Source organism: Aspergillus japonicus (genome assembly GCF_003184785.1).
Source record: "Aspergillus japonicus CBS 114.51 unplaced genomic scaffold BO86scaffold_65, whole genome shotgun sequence".
Taxonomy (NCBI): domain Eukaryota; kingdom Fungi; phylum Ascomycota; class Eurotiomycetes; order Eurotiales; family Aspergillaceae; genus Aspergillus; species Aspergillus japonicus.
The window spans coordinates 161,139-182,084 of NW_020291702.1; the positions used below are offsets into that span (position 1 = coordinate 161,139).

The following is a 20,946-nucleotide window of genomic DNA, read 5'->3' on the forward strand; positions in this document are numbered from 1 at the left end:
CGGTTGGTTGGCTGGGAACTTTGGGGAGACACACGGGGGGGGGGGGTAAAAGTTCCAGCCCATGATATCACCTGCGGAAATGGGAAGCGGGCGGGCGGGTTAAGTTGTCATGTTGGAGTGATTCTTTGGGTTTGGACGGGCAGATGATTCTTCCTAGAAGCCTGGCTTCTACACTTGTATAGGAAGGTAGTATCTCACTTCGGCTTAAGGGGGGAGAAAACGAGAGCCCTGAAAGGAGACGAGGCAACTGAAAAGGTTGCACGAACACTTGGCTCTTTTCTAGTTTGGGTTGTTGGAGGAGAGAGCCCTGAGAGCGAGAGCAAGAGGTCACTATGGGAAATTCCAGATTCATTCCCCCCCTCGTAGTGTATGTAGTGTTACAATCGTTCTCGATTTTCGAAAGGGGCTGAACAATCGACGGAGGCCTAGAATAGGCAGGTAGATTTCCCCCCTCTCACTCATCGACAGTCTCGAGTCCAGACTGTTTGTGGTACTGAGAATCTACTGATCCTCTGGCGTGAGGTGGACTGAGAGACCGTCAGGGGACTAAAGGAGAATAGTGGGGGAGAAGGGAAGAGGGAAAGGGACGAGGCACAATGGCACATTAACCAAGACTTCCAAGCCAAGCGCAGACATCCCTGGCAGGTTCACTCTTCAGCTCTGTCTGTCTGTCTGTGCGTCAGTCAGTTTTCCGTCCGGCAATTCAGGCCCTGACAACAACTCCGTGCTCACTGGCCACCCTCATCATCATCATCATCATCATCACCACCCTGCTCTTGTGACGCGTAAGTTTGGACGACGGGGTGTTCTACCCTGAGACAGACAAGTAAGACATGGCCAACCCAGTCAGGAACGGTCAACAGCCGCGGAACCAAGGACCCTGAAAACACACCAAAAAAACCGCTGGAGTACCAAGCTTCCTGCGCCGGCAAGCCTCAGGACTCCAGGACTCCCGTGAGAACTCCGGTGGGCGGGAAAACAAACCTAGTGTGCAGAAAGTGGAGATGGTCCGGCCTTGGCATATGTCAGCTTATTTAGTGATGTGGTTTGCAGTTGGTCATTGTTCTCTGCTCCCTACATCATCATCCGCTTCAACATCAGGGATTGGAGGTGTTATCTGATGGATGGCTGTTTGTTGATTGCGTGGCTTGATTAGGCGACGGTGGGATGATACTGTACCTAGTAGATCCGATCGGAGTTGAGTTCAGTCCAGTAGAATCAGTTGAGATTCACAGCTACTCAGTCATCTCACTCGCACTTACTCACGTCACTTACTTCCTCGGAAATCACTAGCGCTGGATCAATGCGTCAAAGCAATTTATCTGAGGGCGAAAGAACGGGTATACTCCTCTTTTCTACGGAGTACAATCTAAATAAATTCCTCATTCTCTTATTCTGGTAGACCCTGCATTTGGACTTCGCTGGGAAACGGGAAGCTACTACCACCGCAACGTCATAAGTTCCCCTCCCCCCCCCGACACCCGCGTGTTGGATATACAGTGCATGAATACAGACAAGACACGGGAACTAAATGAACGATCTGAACGATTTAGTCCAGATAAGGGAGGTAGATGGGCTTCCCTGCATTTCCGAGTCTCCGATCCACCACCCCTCTTTCGCCTACAGTTCGGAGTGACATGGATCAACCATATATCCAATTATAATTAGTACCGCGACAACAACAAAGCAGTGGAAGTTCGGTATACCTACCACCTTTTACCACCTGGACTTTTCTTCCTGAGACTTCCTTCCTTCCTTCCTTCCTTCCTTCCTTCCTCCCTTCACATGTCCCTCGGATCTGGCAGTGGTACTAAGCTCATCATCGCCCGCGGCGGTTGAGAGATTGAGCGTCGTAATGCTGCTTGCGAAGTCCCTCGGGATCGCGAGCACGACATTCGTGGTGTTTCATCTGTGTGCTATAGTCGTTGCAGATGATTACTCCGAGCCTAATGCTTGGTCTTGTGTATAGACGTTGGAGCCTGGAGGTGATCTTCAAGGGTTTCTGTTTTGGATCATGTGGTAAGGGGCGTCTAGCTATCAATCAGTATGGCACATAGTCTGCAATTTGCGTTTGTTCTTTGTATGATGCAAATGCAACTGAATGTCATCATCATCATCATCATCATCAACTCTACCAATAAACCCCCGATTAATCCTTACTGCCACCCGTACATCCACCACCACCACGCATATAAAAATGTATGAGTAGATGCAAGTATATACAATAACCAAATGTGAACCCACGGAACCCCAACACCGCCGCTCCCCCTTCAGTAAAACAAGTCACCCAAGCAAGGACAGTAGCAACCCGGTATTCCGCCACCGCGACGGTAGTACTGAGTAGTAGAACAACCCGCATACCAAGTTTCTAAGTATACATTATATCCGAAAGGGGGGTGGGATGTAAAACGGGACGTTTTTTTTTTTTTTCTCTCTCTCTTGAACTCGGGAACCTGGGGGTCCCTCACACTCCATTCCCCACTTGATCTGACATCGAATCAGAACCGACCGTTGCGACGCACGCCAAGACCACCTACATTGAACAATGGGGGCGGATGGAGTCCGGCTTACGCGGCTTTTGCTTGACACCAACTGGGGGGGAATGAAGTCACTGCAGTTGCGGTTTTTTGGTGAAAGACAGTTAACTTATTCGTACAATTATTACCTCATCCGCCTGGACTGTTATCATCGTCATCTTCAATAGCATTGTTGCTATTTTGGAGGTTGGATGGGGTTGGAGTAGGGGAGGTACCCAGGTAGGGAAAATATGGAGTTAGGTTTGGGTCATACATTTGGATCATGATAGTTTGGTTGATTAGAGAATGGGAAAAGCGGAATAGCTGGCTGCCAGCAGAGGTGGTACTGTAGCTAGTAGTAGCCCATGGACTATGTCGGACAATAGGGTTCTCTGTAGTTCGAGGCTTATCGACAACATATACTAGAACTTGGATAATCGGTTACATACTGAAGATATAATATGTAGATGGAGGTTTATCAACTGGAGTACCTCTAATTCAATATCTAGGCCAATGTTCATTCGCTACGCGAGGTATATATTGATTGTACTCGTCTATGAGTATGGCGCTTTATGCAAAGCAATAAAACTCTAGAGAAGGACGGAAGGATGGTTTAGGAGACAATTACACTTTTTCCAGATAGGTAAATGAAACACAATACCTGGATTCTCTTTGGAAGTTGATGGCCTTTTGTACATGATCTGGCTTTTCACCGCCAGAGCCAGAGTCAGAGCCAGCTGGAGTGTAGTCTTAAGGGCTCTTTTGCTACGGGTAAGTTCGAACTTGCTGGACTCCACCTTTCTTATGCTGAACTCTGGACCCTGCGCTGAAGCTTCTTACAAGGAGAGGCAGTTGCTTTGGACACTTGGAGCTTATATGCTCATTTGCACCGAGGGAGAATCGGGTAGACAGTCTTATGGATTGGATATCTATACTACAGAGATATCACAAAGGGCTGTCTGCAACCTCATTTATCCGGTTTCTTAGGGTTGTTTAGACTGAAAGAGTATTGATAGGATTCTTGTTGGAGGATCCCTTCCCATATACCTTACTTTGGGACTCTCACGGTCTATCCTGCCTATTTTGCCTATCGGGGTATGCAACCCGGCTCACGATCTTTCTGCACATGGCCTGATATCTGCAGCACGGACAGGCAGAGGGTGTTAATGGCAATTACCTAAGTATCCGAATCTACTGCTCAATTGCATCGCCTTATGACTGGGGTGCAAGTGTTGCATGCACCTATCTAATGCATGGCATTGACTCTCTGATAGGAGAATGTTGCAGAAGGCCTATTCGCTTCGAACCGGTTCCATCATCTCGATATCATTGCTTCCAACTAGCAGATACGGATTGGATTTGTGATGTTAGAGCAGTAATTCCCCATCTCTATTCTCAGCAAATAGTGACAACGCATCAAATCATTGTATCATATCCTTCGTTTCCCATTCACATTCACCATGCCTCATGCATCTAAACCTGGGCATACCTCTCATCCACCCATCCGATGACATCGGTTAACATCCAAGCACAGAATAAGAAATACCGAAACGCTAGGGAGAAAGGCTGTCACTTCAGGCAAATCAAACCACAGAATCAGAAGAACCCTCATCCATAAAACCAATACTCCGCCGCATACTCCACCCCAAACTCCCCCTCGTGCGCCGCGCACGTCGCCGGACTCGTTCCTCCAGCTGTGTGGACACGGTAGATCTCCTGCAGAAGGGCAATTTGCGCTCAGTCAGCATACGATTCTTAGCCCCTGTCACATATACACCCATTATTCCATGGTAGCATCAGAGAAAAAAGAACGGACCTTGATACCAGATCCCTCCACCCCAACCATCTTCAACCAAGGCACATCTCCATCCCCGCCCCGGGGGGCATTCACACTCTCCACCTTTTTGGCCTTGACCCAGTTGGACTCATATCTTCCGCCCTGTTTTCCGAAAGTCGCGGGGCGGAGATCGAAGACGGGCATTGCTGCTGCTGCTGCTATCGAGGTGGAAGAAGGTTGGGGGGCAGAGAAGTAATGCTCCCCGATGATCGCGGACTGGGACAGCAGCACGGCGTAGAAGGCCAGGACTTCCTGCGGGATGGACCGGGTGAGTCCCGGGAGGGCGTGGAGGAATTGGTGTCCGTGATTCTTCGGGGTTGCGGCGATGCAGGAGACGTCGTAGAGCGTGGCGACGGCGCCGGTGGCGGTGGGCGCTGTGGATGAGTTCGTGGACGGGCAGGTGTAGTTCTGCGTGCCGCGGCCTAGGGCGATGAACTTGAGGGAGAGGTGGGCGGAGGGGGGACTGAGGTGAGGTGGTGGTGTTGCTGCTGCCTCGTCTCCGAGCTTTGGGATGGCTGTCGAGCGTCTGCTGGTGGTTTGGTTGATGGAGACGACGTCGAGGGGACATTGGGCTAGGCGCTGCGAGGAGAGGGCGTGGGAGAGGGAGATGAAGCTGGTCGCTAGGTGGACGGCATTCGGTGGGTGATGTTCGATTTCGGTTTCGGTTTCTGTTGCTGTGGTGGGAGGGGAGGGGAGGGGGGCTGCGGTGGTGATGGAGAGGATGGAGAGGAGGATGAAGAGGGTGTTGAGGACGATGTGGTGGAGGCGCATCTTGGTGGTCTCGTCTCCTGGACGATGGTGATGTCTTTGGATTGAGTTTGGTTGTAGATGGTGGTGTAGAGGGGATGGTAGAGATGTTGGACCTGAGAGATGAGATGAGTTGAGATGATACCAACGAGTCGGAAGGAAAGTGTTACTCTTATTATGTTATTCCTCAACAGTGGATGTGCCAATATTCATCTCCCACAGCAGCTGACCTCTCCCCCTCTCTTGCCCCTGCATCAGTGCAGAATCGCATGCCAGGTTGGCATCCTCAGTATGCCTCGCCAGATTTAGACATGTGGAGGCGAAGCAGAAGGCATGAGGATGGAGAAGCTATCCAACATCTACAACTACCAGCGATGCCGCATCACTGATACTGATCCTTCAGCAGGGCACAGCTCCTTATCAGTAACTCCAGCACGCTCTCAACTGTGCCACAAAAGAAGACAACGGCAAAAGCCTTGCGAGTCAAGTGCATGAGATGGTATAGAAGCGAAGCCAAGGTCGAATGAGATGGAGATAGAACCCGCAAGGTTTCGATTAAGCGCCGCACCGCAGACATGCGCTCCTGATTTGCAGTGTTGGCCAGGCAGAATGCTCCCATTTGCTGGTCTATTTCTTTTAAGGTTTCTTGAGTATCTCAAAGCTGGTGTCGTGTTGGTCCATGCTCCCTCTCGTCGAGACAATATGCTGCTAAGCGCTTGGAAGGTTGCCGAGTATCAGGATGCCACACTCGCCATCATCTTGACTTTTACCTCATGAGAAGGAAGATTGAAATATCCTGCTTGTTCACGAAGCCGCTCGTTCTTGATATTGCTCATCATTGCTGGACTGGTTGCAGTGAGGTAGCAGACAAACCACACCAAGCACATATCGGATACCTTATTCCAGAAGCAGGACGAACTTCCTCACAAGCACTTCAACCCCAAGCACTTCAACTCCAAAGACACGATACTGAAAGCCAACAGCTGCGAAGACCCACCTCGAGAGTTCATCCAAATGCTATTCAATGTCTTTTTCATCTGTCCCCAATCCCTGCACCATGGACCATTTTCCACATTTATCATACTCTGACAAATCATCTACCCATAAAAAGACACTAGTGTCATATGGAGGAGACCACGAATAAGGCCGTTATCACAGGTATGCTGAGTGCAAGATCCCCGAAAAAGGAGTGGACTAACCCTATCTTTACATCTTCAACCAAGACAAACTTCATATTTCCTTGTCCGAGCCACTCGTCCATCTAGACACTTACCATTCCCGCAACCCTGAAACCAACCAGAGAGCACTAACCATCTTTGATCTGCCACCCTCGAGACGAATCTGCTTCATCCAAAGCAGAAAACGGTGTGTTTTTGTTTGACCCACCCTGAAACAAGAGAAGCCACTTTTCCCTTTCCCCGTTGAGCAAATCCCAACCCATAGATCCAGAAAAAGGAAAGCTCATCCTTTGACAGTCTCTGACATGTATGACATACATGACATCTGAGACACGGTCTACACAGTAACTTATACACAGTCCAGACGCGAACCGTTATTGCTCTAAGACAATCCATCCTGAGAGTAAATCGTCGAACCGAAGATGCTGACGTAGTCTTGGCTCCATCGCTAATATCACTGCTTACTAGAGCGGAAGAGGACGTAGAGTATCTGGCTACAACTCTGAGATCGAGGCACGGTTACACCATCAGAATCATTAAGAGTGGAGAGCATTGAAGTACTATGTAAGACAAAAACCGTTGGGGGTGTGGAAATGATCCTCCGATCTTACTACTGTACTTGGTGATCGGGGCTGGAAAAGGGTATGAAACATGTGGGAATTGAGAGTGGGACTGTCTTCGATATAACATATATTGGGGCGGGCGTTAGACGTTCTCGGCTTGAGATTAAATCTCGCAGGTGGTGGTGTTTCAGATTGAGATTGCCTGGTTGACGCGTCGAGGGAGGCTCGTGTATAAGATTGATTAATGAGGGAAATTGGGTACAAGGGTCGGGTGTGCCCGATTCGGGGCGTTCTGGGATTGTTCCAGTTTGAGATTTGCAATGGGGTTGCATGATAGATGGTCGGTTCAGTGGTGTATACAGTATATGTGTACCTTGTGTATGGCTGAGCTACAGAGTTAAGGATAGTCGTTCTTACTCTGCCAAAGTTGAGAGGATAGGCTGCTAGCAAAGCACAGAAGTCTATTATATTGAAAATTACTTCCTCCCGCCAAACCAAGCAATACTCTGCAGTATTTTAATAGTATCAAATGTAGTGTTTCATGAAGTACGAATGAAGTATACCCAGGAACGCCGAGCAGATGGGATATGTGCATTTGAAAAGGAGAAAAGATTCGACAGCGCCAGGCAGTCAACAAAACGTTTATTATGGGGTATGTCTAACGGATCCGGTCCAGCTTGGCGCGGTTCATGGCGATCTGCTCGTCGACGAAATCGCTCTAGAGAAGTTGTTAGCAACAAGTTCAAATAGTCCATAAGCCAGAGTTCCTCTCTCACCTTGCCCGTGATACGTTCCAAGTGACGGTTCTGCTCGTCCAGCTCCCGACCTGTGGCTTTGGCGAGACCGTTCAGACGGCTTGCGGCACCGCCAAGCAGATCCAAGTTCTGCTCGATCTCGTTCTCCATCGCCTCGTCCTCACTATCCGCCTCGAACTGGTACTTGGCACGGTCGGCGACGTTGGTCCGGCCGCGCGTGGTCTGCTTGCTCGCCTCGCGGTCGATCTCCCGGAACGTGCGCTCCATCCGCTGGTTGGTCTTGAAGGCCTCGTTCCGCGTGCCGTCGCGGGTCTCCCGCTCCTGCCGGTGGGTGTCCAGGACCCGCTCGTCGCGCTCGCGCCGCCGCCGGGCACTGGTGAAGGGGTTGGAGACGTGGACCGCAAACATGCTCTTGTTGAGGGTTTTGAGCTCCTTGGCCTTCTCCTCGGCGATCCGGCCCTCGATGGTGGCGACGTCCAAGCTCCGCTCCGCATCGTGGATGCGTTCGCCCTGCGCGCCCAACCGAGCCAGCGTCTCCCGACCGGTCTCCTCCGCCTGCGCCGCAATGCGGAGGGCGTTGCGGGTCGACGCCACATCCCCCTGCTTGATGAACCGGATGTCCTGCTTGATGGTCTGGATCTCCTCCTCTTCCTCTTCCTCCGCGGTCAGATGCCGTTCCTGGTAGGTCGATGTGTTGTAGTCGTTACTGCCGCCGCCGTAGGCCGCACCGCCCTCCGAGTAAGGCGGCGGGGGACCGCCGGCCTGCGGCTGCTGCTGCTCTGCTCGTTCCCGTGCGCCTCCAAAAAGAGCATCTCTGTTGGCATCCGCGGCTGCGGCGTCGTTGGGGTCGGTGCTGCCTAGCCCTCCGTAGCCGCCGGGGCCGTACCGGGAGGCTGCTGGCGACGCTCCACTGTTGGTGCTGCCCCCGAAGCGATCCGATCCATATCCACCCTGGTTTCCATATCGGTTCGGCGCATAGCCTTGCTTGTTGTCTCCGGGGATGCTGGCGGGGCCAGAAGGAGCCGGAGCGGCGGGTTGCTCCCCAGCTGGAAGAGGGGCGACGCCAGCTTGGATCTTGGCTTTCGTGTAGGGATCGGTGGGGATGGGTTTGGCGTACGGGTTGGCGGGAGGTGCTGGGCTCTTGCTCTTCGACCGCGAGCCGAACAGCGCCAGGCGGTTGGAGGAATCGTCCTCGTCCCCGGACTTTTTGAAGCCGAACCTGCCCATGGCGGTTGATCTGTGGTCGAGGGGGTTTTAGGGTAAGAATGTCAATTTGTCGGAACGGCCAGCAAGTGGTAGAAAGCAGCTTCTCGAAAAGGACAGATAATGGTAGAGTAAGAGGGAAAATTAGGGAAAAGAAGAAAAGGAGATAGAAGGATGTAAGAGGGGCGAAAGACAGGCAGGCAACGTTCAGGGGAGCAGCAGCAGCGCCTCAGGCACTATAATTGGAATTGGGGGGTGGAGGGGGAAAAGGCGGAGGGTAATCTCGTTACACCAGCTATGGCTGCTATTCGAAAGGATAAAGGCCGTTATGACGGTCTCGGTACCGGAGAGCTGTGACAGGCTGTGCTGCCACTAAGCCTACAACGGTTAGTGCAGTGGCTGGACCCTTCCAAGCCTCCTCCAAATCCAGCCAAACCAACCAAACCAAACCAACCCAAACCAAACCATCGCCCGCCGGAAACGTCCGCGCGCGGATCTCCGACTCAACCAACTTAACCAACTTAACCAACTGACCAACTTAACGATCTTAACGAAAACTTCCTCCTTCTCAGTAATGCTCATTGGCAGTCATGGCGCCGTACCCGGGGTCTGATGCAGACTACTTCAAGGACAAGGCGCGTAGAGATCTGTTGACCCTCCTCGAAGGCGTGAGTAAGGCTTGCTTCTACCTTTGGTCGCCTATGTACATCAGCTGAATCCTTCGGTGCAGGTCCGCGGTAAGAAGAACCTCATCGTCAGTCAAGATCTGGCTGGTCCAGTCGGGCTGTTCGTCAAGTTCTCTTTGCTTCAAGAGTACGGTGTAGATCGCGTGTTCCTACTGGAAAATGGCAATGTGGACTCCTCTCAACGCAATGTCGTCTTCTTAGCGAACGCCGAGAAGCTTCCTCAAGTGCGGGCTGTGGCAGGTATGTCGATGTATTCCTGTTTACCACCCTCAGCACACCTGTTTCGTAAGACAAGCTGGGTATCACTCCTTCTACCCAGGAGACTCTTGCTTGGGACAGACTGTAAAGCGCGCAGACTCCCCTCTACTCTACGTAGCCAGTCACGCGCTCCCGATATCAAACACATTTGAAGATATCAGCTCAATCATAGGCTTTCTCTCTTCTACTTGTCTGATTGAAGGCCATCAGTATGAGCTAACATGCCACTAGAACAGGTCAAGCGCCTCCAGCGCAATGGCAGCATTGAACATGAGATCTCTATTTTCTGGGTTCCAAGACGGACACTTGTAAGCAACACAATCCTCGAGGAAGCAGGCATAATCGGAGACGTGAACATCGCCGAATTTTCGCTGTACTTCATGCCGCTGGAACAGGATGTCCTGTCTCTAGAGATGGAGGACGCCTTCAGTGATCTCTACCTGGTAAGCTTGCCTGGTGCAGCATATTTATTCCACAAAGCCCAAGTAACCAACATCCATGCAGCACAAAGACCCAGGATGCATCTTCCACTCCGCGAAGGCCCTTATGGACATTCAGCAGAGACACGGCTACTTTCCTCGGATCATCGGCAAGGGTGATCATGCAAGACGACTGGCTGACCTGCTTCTCCGAATGAGAAAGGAGCTCGACGCTGAAGAGAGCTCCGGGCTCGCCGGCGTGTCAGCCCGCGGTCTCTTGCCCAGTGCAAGCACAGAGAGCCTCATCATCATCGACCGGGAAGTTGATTTCGGCACCCCGCTCCTCACTCAACTGACCTACGAAGGCCTCGTCGACGAGACAGTCGGCATCAAGAACAATCAAGCCGACATCGACACCTCCATCATCGGCGGCGCGGCCACCGTTCCACAAACGCAGGAATCCTCTAAAGGCCCGCAACAGCCCTCGTCCTCCAAGCAGCACCAGAAGCGCAAGATCCAACTCGACTCATCCGACCAGCTCTTCAGCCAACTGCGGGACGCCAATTTCGCCATTGTCGGCGACATCCTCAACAAAGTCGCGCGCCGCCTCGAGAGCGACTACGAAAGCCGCCACTCGGCCAAGACCACGACGGAGCTGCGCGAGTTCGTCAACAAGCTCCCCTCCTACCAACTCGAGCACCAGAGCCTGCGCGTGCACACCAACCTCGCCGAGGAGATCATGCGCACCACCCGCGCCGACATCTTCCGCAAGCTCCTGGAAGTGCAGCAGAACTACGCCGCGGGCTCCGACCCGACCTACCACCACGACGCGGTGGAGGAGCTCATCGCCCGCGACGTCGCCCTGCCCGCCATCCTGCGCCTCCTGTGCCTCGAATCCTGCATGTCCGGCGGTCTCCGGCCACGGGACCTCGAGAATTTCAAGCGCCAGATTGTCCAAGCCTACGGCCACCAGCACATCCTGACCTTCTGCGCCCTCGAGAAGATGCAACTCCTTCAGCCCCGTGCCTCCACCAACCCCACCTCCCTCCTTCCCACCACCACGACTGCCGCCGCAACAGGAGGTTCCCCCCATCACCACCACCAGCACAACACAAGCCCGCGCACCAACTACAACACCCTCCGCAAGACCCTGCGCCTCGTCGTCGAGGAAGTCAGCGAAAAGGACCCCAACGACATCGCCTACGTCTACAGCGGCTTCGCTCCGCTGAGCATCCGCCTGGTCCAGTGCGTCCTGCAGAAGCCCTACATGCTCTCCCTGGCGCGGGGCGGGCCCGTGACCAGCCCGACTCCAACCTCCGCCCCCGCCAGCGCGACCACCTCCTCGCCGGGCTGGCTGGGCTTCGAGGACGTGGTCAAGAGCGCCCGCGGCGCGACGTTCAGCCTCGTGCAGAAGGGCGACGACAAGGCCGTGCGCGCCCGTCAGACCGTCAGCGGCGCCCCCGCCATCAAGACGGTGTACGTCTTCTTCCTGGGCGGCATCACGTTCACCGAGATCGCCGCTTTGCGGTTCATCGCCGCCCAGGAGGCGTCCCGGCGCCGCATTATCATCTGTTCGACGGGCATTGTGAATGGGGATCGCATGATGGAGGCGGCGATTGAGACGGGAAGTTTGGCGTGATACGGGTTCTTATTGGGACATGGAGTGAGAATCGAACGGTGATGATGGTTGTGGCGATCACATGACATGATCTGATATGATAATATACTTCACCCCTTCATTTCCCATGGTCGACAGTATATCATTTCCCCCGAGGAGTCGGCCTGGAGGTCCCTGGTAAGCCAACTATGGTCGCTTCGCAGTGTCACCACCGTCTAAGGCATTACGTAGACGGAAAACCCAGACAGCTTCCATGTACTACGTGCTAAACTCTGACCATTGAACTTGAACGTTGATAAGATGTTTAAAAATGCCATTGGACTGATTTCTCCCACATAAAAGAATCGATAACACGACAAGAGAAAAAAAAAAAAAAAGAGAACACGCCAAATCCAGCCTCGGCAAACACCGTAATAGTGAACAGGTCCCCAGTGTGATATGATTGATGCTGAAAGGTGAAAATGATGATGGAAATGATGGAAAAGAAGTAGCCCAGTGAAAGCTAGAACCAAATTGTTTGAATACATGAACCACGGCGGACAGAAAGAGGTCGAGATTTGAGAAGGTGGGGGGGAATCAAATCAAACGATGATGGACAATTCGGAGCGATCCAGCCCGTCGTCTTCGAGGTTGGGGTAGTATGGGATCATAGCATCTGCGCTCTGCACATACGCGTCATTGTAGAGGCGCCAGTAGGGGACGCGGACCTTGCGAGCGGGGTGGAACAGGCCGGCCCAGACGTAGTTCATGACGGTTCCCGTGCCGACAGCCATGCGGATGGCGTCGATGGCCTCGATGACCCGGTCGATGACGTGGGGGCTGGTCTCGAAGATGTTGGGGAAGACCAGGTTCAGGAGGTGGACCATGGCGTCTTCGCACCCGAGGCCCACGACGCCCAGCGCGATGTGCTTCACCACGCTGGCGGCCGTCTGACGATGCACCTGATCGCGGTCGATCAGGGCGTCCTCGAGGAGCGGCGTGACCGCGTAGACGTAGTCCTTGGCCATCTCGCCGATGTATTCGAACAGGAAGGACATGGCCTTGAGGACACCGTTCTGCACGTTCAGCTCGGGCACCCGGTACTCGTTCATCAGAGCCGGGAGCACAGTGAACGGCGCACAAGTCTCGGCCACGATACCGATGGCGACAGCGGTACAGACACGCGATTGACGTTCCTGGACACGCAGGTTGTTGAGCAGCGTGGCCAGCACGTCCTGGGGACCAATGGCCTTGGCGATGAAACCGAAAGTGTTGTTGGCAGCACGACGAATGCCCTTCTTGTGAGCCTTCAACATGTCCAGAAGCTCGAAACAGATACGCATCCACTCCCTGGCGTTGACGGATTCGGGACCACGATCGGCGATACGACCAACCAGATCGATAGTGTTCTCCTGGACCTTCTCGTGACGGTTACGCAGGATAGGCGTGAGGCGGGGAAGCAAATCTCGAATCGGCGGTTGCATCTGGTTGATACCAACCACGGTGACGATAGATCGGAGGGCTCCCAGAATGGAACCGAGCACTTCGGGATACTCCTCACCCAGGTACTCGTAAAGCACAATACCAAGCTTGCCCATTAACGCGTCCTCGCCACACTGCTTCATGACCATGGCAATGCGGGAGATGAGGTCTGCAGCCTGCTGCCGGACCGTGGCCGACTTGTTGTTCAACCGCCAGAGAATGGTACTGACAATCTGGGGAAGATAAGGCTTGCAACGCGTGCCAAGGGCGTTGACTACCGTACCGAATCCGTTCAAGATGACAATGTCCTCAATGCTTTGCTCCTGGAAAGCATACAGGACACCATCAATCAGTCTTTCCTCCAGTCTCTCTGAGATATCCGCGGCGCCGAGGGCTGCGATAAGCTTCTCCACGGTCTCCACGGTCATCTTCCGGTAAGGTTCGCTCTCATCCTTGAGGTTGTTTACGACACGCTCGAGAATCTCACCCACTCCCACCTTCTGTCCAAGGTCTACCGTTGTGTCCACCACCTGGCGATAATTCCTCCTATCCAAAGCCATACGCCTCACCCAGAAACTCTTGAAGAAGTCTGTTAAAACATGCTCTTTGAGGTAACTAGCTGTCACACCATCCGTGCTGGCACACTGTGACACCACCTTGAGAACGACCTTCTTCATCTCTTCGTCCGGGGAGGAGAACTCGCGGAGCAAAATCTCCATGATTTGGCTGGTATAGTAATTGGCATATTCTTCGTCCATGAGGGGGATGATGTAGCCGACAGCTTTGAGAAACGCAGCCAGACCTTTACCACGCTGCTTCCGGGCGCCGGTCCACAGAGGGTTGAGAATCTCATCGAAACTCTCGATACCGTAAGGGTTGGCAGCTTCAGCCAAAGCCGCGACGGCCAGGGCAGTGACCGTTCGCACCTTAGCTTGCTCATCACTAAGGTTGTCCGCGATACAGTCTACCAGTCCCTTGAGGTGAGGCAAGATGGCGCAGCCCATGAGAATAGGAATTTGCTGAACAATCTTGACACCTGTGTGTCTAGCCTGCCACGACTTCTTACTCCGACACACAGCACGAAGGAATGGGAGAAGAGCAGGAATGCCAAGAGCAGAAGCGACAACCGCGAAGGCTCGGGCAGTCGTGTTCCGGACATATTCATCAACGTGGTCGATATCCGGACGCATGGTACTGATCATGGTGGCTAGACCAGCCGCCTTCGCCAAGTTCGAAATGATTTCTCGACCCTCAACACGGGCGTAGTAGTCTTGGTCGATAAGCAAGGGCTCAATAACCACGAGGATCTTGTGAACATAGGGACGAACAAGATCATCCAACTTGTAAAGAACACGGTCAATGACCTTAACCAACAGATGGCGCTCCTGGTCTTCGAGAGACTTCTCCATAAGAAGGGGAAGAATCTGGTTGAACAGAGGCCCCGCGCCGAATTGCCGTGCGTTGTCCGTGAGCTGACGCAGGGCTGTCTTTCTCATCGGCGGCGTGCCGTTCTTGACCTTCAGCAAGAGTCGCATGATCTTCCGTTCCTTCATCTCCTCGACCGTCATTGAGCTCTCGTCACCTCCTTCCATGAGTTTGCCAAAGTAGGCCATATCCTCAGGCTTGAAGAATTGAAGGTCTCCGACACCGGGGATTTCAGTTGGAAGCTGTTTGCCCAGCGCACGAGCACTTTCAGGCTCTTGCATCATGAAACCACCAACACCAGTGGAACTGGCCATGGGTGCTGGAGTAGCCATAAGCTTCCTCGCAGGGTTCCGGATCGGGGCATATCCTGGAGGAGGGTCGAGAATCTTGTAGCCCTCAGACGGCAACATCATATCAAGCTCTTCATCCGACAGGGGAGCATTGCGTCCAGAGATATCAGTTCCAAAGCTAGTTGGAATCAAAGGTGCACCTACTTGGGAAGGATGCATGGGGGTGGCAAGCCCTTGGTTGCCGACCGGGGTCGAGGCCGTAAGTGCTGGTGCTTGGTCCCATCGGGACCGACGCTTGGGAGCATCCTCGGCGGCACCGGGGGCAACCGGGGCGGGCGTCTGATCCCAACGGGATCTCTTCGCCTTAGTGTCGGCAGCTTCAGCGGGCTTGGGAGTCTCCTCCTCAGGAGCCGGCTCCGCAGCTACATCCCACCGCTGCTTGCGCTTGCGACCCGAGGCGACAGCCACCGTGGAGCCGGCGTCGGCGTTCTCTTTGTCTTCCAATGTGAGCGTAGCCTCGTGCTCGGTGACATCGTTCTCTCCACGGGCCTGCTTTTCTGCGATCAGCTTCTGGACACGTTCTTCTTCTTTTTCAAGTTCACGCATGGCCATGACTTCACGATAAGTCTGGCCCTCCTCCCCCTCCCCGTCCACGTTGGCATGAGTGTTTGCAGCGAAGGGATCAGCGCGCGTGGGAGTCAGCGGGCCGCGGTTGAAGCGGCGCTTTTGGTAGTCTGTCTCACGGTCGGCGATCCTAGCTGCCTTCTCGCGCCCAAGAAGGATGTCCTCCTCTTCCACTCCGTTGCCGTGGGCGAACTCATCGATCTGGCTCCGGGTGGCAGTGTACTGGCCCACCAGGCGGTGGCCTGCGTCCGCATCCTCCATCTCCTCATCGTCGCCGTTAACGGCAATCGAAGTATCATATCCCGCAAACTTGTCGGCGCCTTCGCGTTCGTAGAGGGTCGTGTCGAAGGATTCAGTCAGGGAGGCCTTGGTCGAGTTGTCAGTGCGCTGGCTAGACGGATCAAAGGTCCTAGAACCTTTACTTCCAGCTGCAGCAGCATTGCGCTCAGCTTGGAGCCGACGAACGGCTTCAAAGTCAGCTAGAAAAGGGGCGGTCAGTCAGGGCCGGAGGACAACGGCGGTTTGAGAGAGGGGGCTGGGGGGAGGGGGGGGGGAAGCATCATACCGTCAGACATGTTGGCAGCTAAGGAGATCCCAAGTGTGAGATTTTTGACAGACACTCCCAGATAGGGGTCAAGGCAGCTACATCCGGATCGGACAAAACGATGACAGCAAGCTTGGTGGTGAAGGGAAGTGACGTCCTTGAGGCGAAAATATCAGAGAACATCAGGTGAAGTTCGGCGGCGGGACTAGACTGCTGACTAACACCAATGTCACGTGTGGATCAGCCAGATCGGTGAACAGCTGTTATGTCGACCTGGTAAAGACAGAATAGTTTATTATTGATAGGAGTAGTTTCTTTGGAGTAGCTCTTTGGGATATTTAAGGTAATTCTTTTGAGTACTACCTATCCGTATTGTAGATCTCGGGCCGATAGGAGTCATTTATGAAGTACTCCGGATCTGATGCCAAAAAGGGTATATATATCTGCAGATGCACAAACCACTCAAGTCATCCTCGCAAGCTACTTAGTAGTACATTCAATTATGATCAGAGCGAGCGATATATCACTTCTCACACTGTCTTAGACCAGAGACTATGATTTTTTGGAACCACCAGTCAAAAGTTACTGACAGTGGTCACAACATGAACATGAGTATGAACAGAGCCGTTCACTTCCAGTATTAACAAACAACTATTGGTCTTTTCCTTGTCAGTAATAAAGAGCAAGTCCAGACACCAAGTATTCCAGCTCTTCCATAGCAAGAAATCTAACGCTGGCTTGTCAGAAATGAGCTGCACTGTCCGCGTGGAGGCGGTGCCAAAGCTGGCTGACGATGCCTCTCGCCTGCCATGTCATAGTCCGGCAGACAGTAGCTGCGCATTGGCCGCATAGAAACCCTACTTCAGCTGCTAGATGTTGAACTCGAGCCTCTTAAGTATCAATATGTGAATAATGGAGACCTTCATCCGGCTTTCGGACTCTAAAACATCAATTCAAGAATAGCAGATGTTCGGTATAGTTCTGGATGAAGGAGCAATGGCCCTTACGTCAGCGTTACACGTGATAGCTCTTCCGGAACGGGCAAACCGCCGCCAAACAGTCGCCTCCCGTCTCCAACACGTCCCTCAACCAGCTGCGCTCTTTTTAACCTCTTCTTCCATCTGTCTCATCGCTCTCTAAGACCTCCCTCGTTGACGCTGCGCTTTAAATTATCTCAGCAAGGCGCACATTCGGAACTCCAAGCGGAATTGACCACCTCAGAGGGTCCTAGAAGCGCCAAGCCGATTCGAACCAGAATACCACATCCGCTCGCATACGTCGTCAACGTCCTGCGCCTGTTGTTCTCTACTATCTCTCTCCATACGATCAATTGATCTAGTACAACGCATACCCGCTTTGCATCATGTCGACCGATTACGGCAAGAAGACCAACGCTGAGCTGGTCGAAATTCTCAAGTCTCGGAATCTCCCGCATAACGGCAAGAAAGCGGAAATGGTGGCTCGCCTCCAGGAGGATGATAACAAAGCCGTCGAGGCTACAAAAACGACAACTGAATCTGCAGCTCCAGCAGCTGCAGCGGATGATGTCATTGATTGGGAGGATGACGAAGTCCCTGCAACGGAGGCCGCTGCGAAGAGCTCCACAGAGGCTGGGGCTGCTGCCATCGCGGCCGGTGGAAAGGGGGAAGTGGCTAACCCTGTTGCCGTACCCAACCAGAAGCTAGACACTGATCCTGCCACCACGAACGACCTCAAGGTTGAATCGGAGGGTGCTGCTGCTTCCGCGGAGGTGAAGCCTGAGGCTGCCACGGAGGCTGCCGCTACCGCTACTACAGAAGAGGCCGAGCAGAAGCCGGCCCCGAGCTTCGCTGCGGGACTTCCAATTACGGAGATGGAGGAGGAGTTGAAGAAGCGTAAGGCCCGGGCGGAGAAATTTGGAATAACGGAGGATTCCAAGGCTGCCATTGAAGCTGCAGAGAAGCAGCTGGAGCGGGCGAAGCGGTTCGGCTCAGCTGCCGTCGCGGCCCCCACAACCGAGGTTGGGGTGAAGAAGCTGGACGAGGCACTTCCGGAGGAGAAGTCGCGCAAGCGTGGCCGCGGTGAGAATGAACAGGGTGGTGGTCGGGGAGGAAAGAGACGCGATTTCGGTGGCGGCCGGAATAAGTCCCGGCGACAGGGTCGCGGGAATCGCAACCAGGGTCAAGGTCAGACTCAGCGCCAGCAGCAGCAGCATGGAGGTGGAAATAAGGGTAGTAGTCTGAGTGAAAAGGACGCCCAGGCTTTGGAAGCCAGGAAGAAGCGATTCGGATAGGCTGCTTCTCGGCTTTATCTTTCATTCTATCTTTTTTTCATCTCGCTCGGCGTTTAAGGAACTTAATATCGATCTTCAGACTTTTACTGGTTTGCTTAAGCTTTTTGAAGGAAGCTGCGATGGTTGTCAATACAATCAATCCTGTAGTATGATAGGACGGCACCATGGAAGCTCGACCTGGTCAATCAGACCGGCCAGATGCTCCTGTTCCCTTTGGTAGTCGTACAGTCCTAGTGGGTTGACGAGTCAAGGAGAGTGGGACAAGGCCAGGGCTATCGTTACTATGTCGACAATCGGACCTTGACCGGAGATTGGTGCTGAACGAGGACAAAGCACCGTTCAGGGTGACATTCAGTCCAACATCTGTTTTCTGTTTCTGTCTTGTGCCATGTTTACTCTGTTTTCGGTGAATCAAGCGAACTGGGCTTGTTTCGTCGACAACCATGAAGATATAGAAGCGGGCTGTTCGTGACGGTCAATCTTTTCTGGAGATTTCTAGACGGTCGTGTCAAGCTGCGAGGTTATGTTACTGTGGCGGTCGGTAGCGGCAGCCTCGACATGTTCAGCTGAAAGGTGCATGACAGGCGCCGGTTCCTGCAGAAAGTCGGACAGTGCTCGCTGCTTGCTGGCCATGGAAAGATCAGAATTATCTCGGTCTTTTCAAAGCCATGCGATCCGCGTCAGTAGATCGAAATCGCCCACTCCACACCATGCCAGTAGTGACTGCAGAAGACCCTCACTATCATGCCGCCCGCATATTCACGCCCGCCTACTACTTACAATTCGTGTCCTGTTACCCATTTCGAGTATCCCACCCGTCCCAACGAGAAATCGCTTTGAGGCTGGTCGGTGATTGGTATATATGGCCATCGTTTAGCTTAGCTTATCCTGACCGGAGTCAAATGTTGTCAAGCACACCCATGATTAATGCTGAGCTAGGGCCTCGAATAACCGCTGATCTCCGCTCAAGAGAACAACTGCGGTAAGCGAAAGGGCCTTTGCTTCACTAAACGGAGCGAATCGCCTCGTGTTGCGCGGTGTATTGCCCCCGTCCAGACTCGGTGCTGAGCCAGGCCGCGCGGATGGCATCCGTCAATCAGGGCGGATTGTCGCACGGTGACGAGAATTTAGCGGCGGATCAAGACCAACGGGCTGAGCGACTCCGCATCTACTGGAACGGTAAAGTATGAGGAACTCGTGAGAGTCATGGCCGGTGTAGAGAAGGAATGCTCCGTAGTCCAGCAAGTAAGAGTAGCAGAGTTATTAATAGATTGCCAACCTCGATCACACAAGGGTTAATTCTCGAATCTCGAATCTCGATGAATTGATTGCTTCAGGGACCGACGGTGTCTCCACCAGTCTAAGTTGTGGCCCTTGGTCTCAGCTGCCGTGTACTGTATGGAGTACTGGGTACATAAGCTAGGATGTCAGTGAATGAACACAATCAAAGTATATCCTGGCCAGTCGTTGTATTCAGGAATAAGTTTCATGCCATGGTTCGTCCTAGGAGAAGAAGTTGTTTGAGTAGTGTACTGTACGTACAGTTTTGGAAGCAGGGAAACTGGGGATGACAGGATGGTTCGGGGCGAACCTTCCAGCGTACCAGAGTTGCCCCTCTGGGTCTGGGAGGATCAATGATCAAGGATAAGTTGAAAGACCTGAAGATGCTGCTATTTTCTTCTTTCTCCCTCGTCTTTCTGCACCTGATCAATAGTGTAGTGTAGACTAAGTAGTCCACTCGTGGTGGTTCGTCACTTCCTCACGTTCTCTTCCTCGGACTCGCCGCGATCGGCAAGGCCAGTAAGTGGCAGTAACCAACAAAAGTCACTGACCATCAGTGACCATCAGTGACCTTTTCACCTGACCACCGCACTAAGGAGAAAAAAGAATCCACCCCCTCTTTCACTTGTCGCCAATCTCGCCATCCCCCGATAGAATGAAGGAAAATGTCCGACAGGCGTCAAATCAGAGTCGATCTTGATTGACACACAGACCAGATCTAGCTGCGGCAATTCCTCCTTTAATTAATTCATTGATGCCAGCATCTGCCATTTGCATGTTGGGCCATCGCAAGTGGTCAGATCCCAGAACGACGGACTGTCCACTATCCCACGCCACTCAACTCCATCGAGACCTGTCAGCCTTTACCGTCAAACAGTTCCCAAGCCTGTGCTGCGGTAGTCTTCACCACTTATAACGAAGGTAGCAAACGCGGGTGGATCTGAACAATTGTTCCCGTCCACTCTGGCTCACTATGCCTCTCGCAATTCGACTTCTGCGGTACTATCTGTGGAGTCCAGAACGCTCGTGCCCTTAACCAAGATGAGGATCCTCTAGGCTCAATTTGCCCCCAGCGATAAACATTCCAAGGTGCACTTGCGATGACGGGAATTATATTATAATCGTACTGATATGCTATGCGACAAGGCGACAGAGTAGTTCCTGCGCCAATGATCGTCTCGGTCACATCAGAGCTCGAATCCGGCGCCGATGTCGATCCCACAAACGACGCCAGGATTCCTCTGTGATAGTTGACCCTCTAGTTATAGG

At 53.0% G+C, this 20,946-nt stretch overlaps 5 protein-coding genes across 5 annotated transcripts; 2 read left to right on the plus strand and 3 right to left on the minus strand.

Annotated features, from left to right (window-relative positions):
- Nucleotides 1–4,124: 4,124 nt before the first annotated feature.
- BO86DRAFT_275781 (DUF3455 domain-containing protein) lies at nt 4,125–4,821 on the minus strand (the record flags this gene model as incomplete). The annotated part of the gene is made up of 2 exons (XM_025667265.1): nt 4,125–4,232; nt 4,333–4,821. Coding segments are annotated over 2 exons (597 nt in total), but the record flags the coding sequence as incomplete, so codon positions are not given.
- Nucleotides 4,822–7,280: 2,459 nt separating this feature from the next.
- Nucleotides 7,281–8,990, minus strand: BO86DRAFT_392240 (putative plasma membrane SNARE protein (Sec9)). Its single transcript, XM_025672763.1, has 2 exons — nt 7,618–8,990; nt 7,281–7,559 (listed from the first exon to the last, which is right to left on the minus strand). The coding sequence occupies exons 1-2, from the start codon at nt 8,821–8,823 to the stop codon at nt 7,500–7,502; spliced, it is 1,266 nt and encodes a 421-aa protein (XP_025523855.1). The 5' UTR covers nt 8,824–8,990; the 3' UTR covers nt 7,281–7,499.
- Nucleotides 8,991–9,338: 348 nt separating this feature from the next.
- On the plus strand, nt 9,339–12,070 carry BO86DRAFT_392241 (Sec1 family protein). Its single transcript, XM_025672764.1, has 4 exons — nt 9,339–9,467; nt 9,530–9,725; nt 9,975–10,186; nt 10,248–12,070. Exons 1-4 carry the CDS (start codon nt 9,390–9,392, stop codon nt 11,799–11,801), a joined length of 2,040 nt encoding a protein of 679 aa, XP_025523856.1. The 5' UTR covers nt 9,339–9,389; the 3' UTR covers nt 11,802–12,070.
- Nucleotides 12,071–12,142: 72 nt separating this feature from the next.
- Nucleotides 12,143–16,274, minus strand: BO86DRAFT_458858 (U2 snRNP complex subunit HSH155). The gene is made up of 2 exons (XM_025677321.1): nt 16,146–16,274; nt 12,143–16,059 (listed from the first exon to the last, which is right to left on the minus strand). The coding sequence occupies exons 1-2, from the start codon at nt 16,153–16,155 to the stop codon at nt 12,362–12,364; spliced, it is 3,708 nt and encodes a 1,235-aa protein (XP_025523857.1). The 5' UTR covers nt 16,156–16,274; the 3' UTR covers nt 12,143–12,361.
- Nucleotides 16,275–17,205: 931 nt separating this feature from the next.
- BO86DRAFT_392244 (SAP domain-containing protein) lies at nt 17,206–18,585 on the plus strand. Its single transcript, XM_025672765.1, has one exon. It carries the CDS (start codon nt 17,488–17,490, stop codon nt 18,394–18,396), a length of 909 nt encoding a protein of 302 aa, XP_025523858.1. The 5' UTR covers nt 17,206–17,487; the 3' UTR covers nt 18,397–18,585.
- The last annotated feature ends 2,361 nt before the right edge of the window (nt 18,586–20,946 follow it).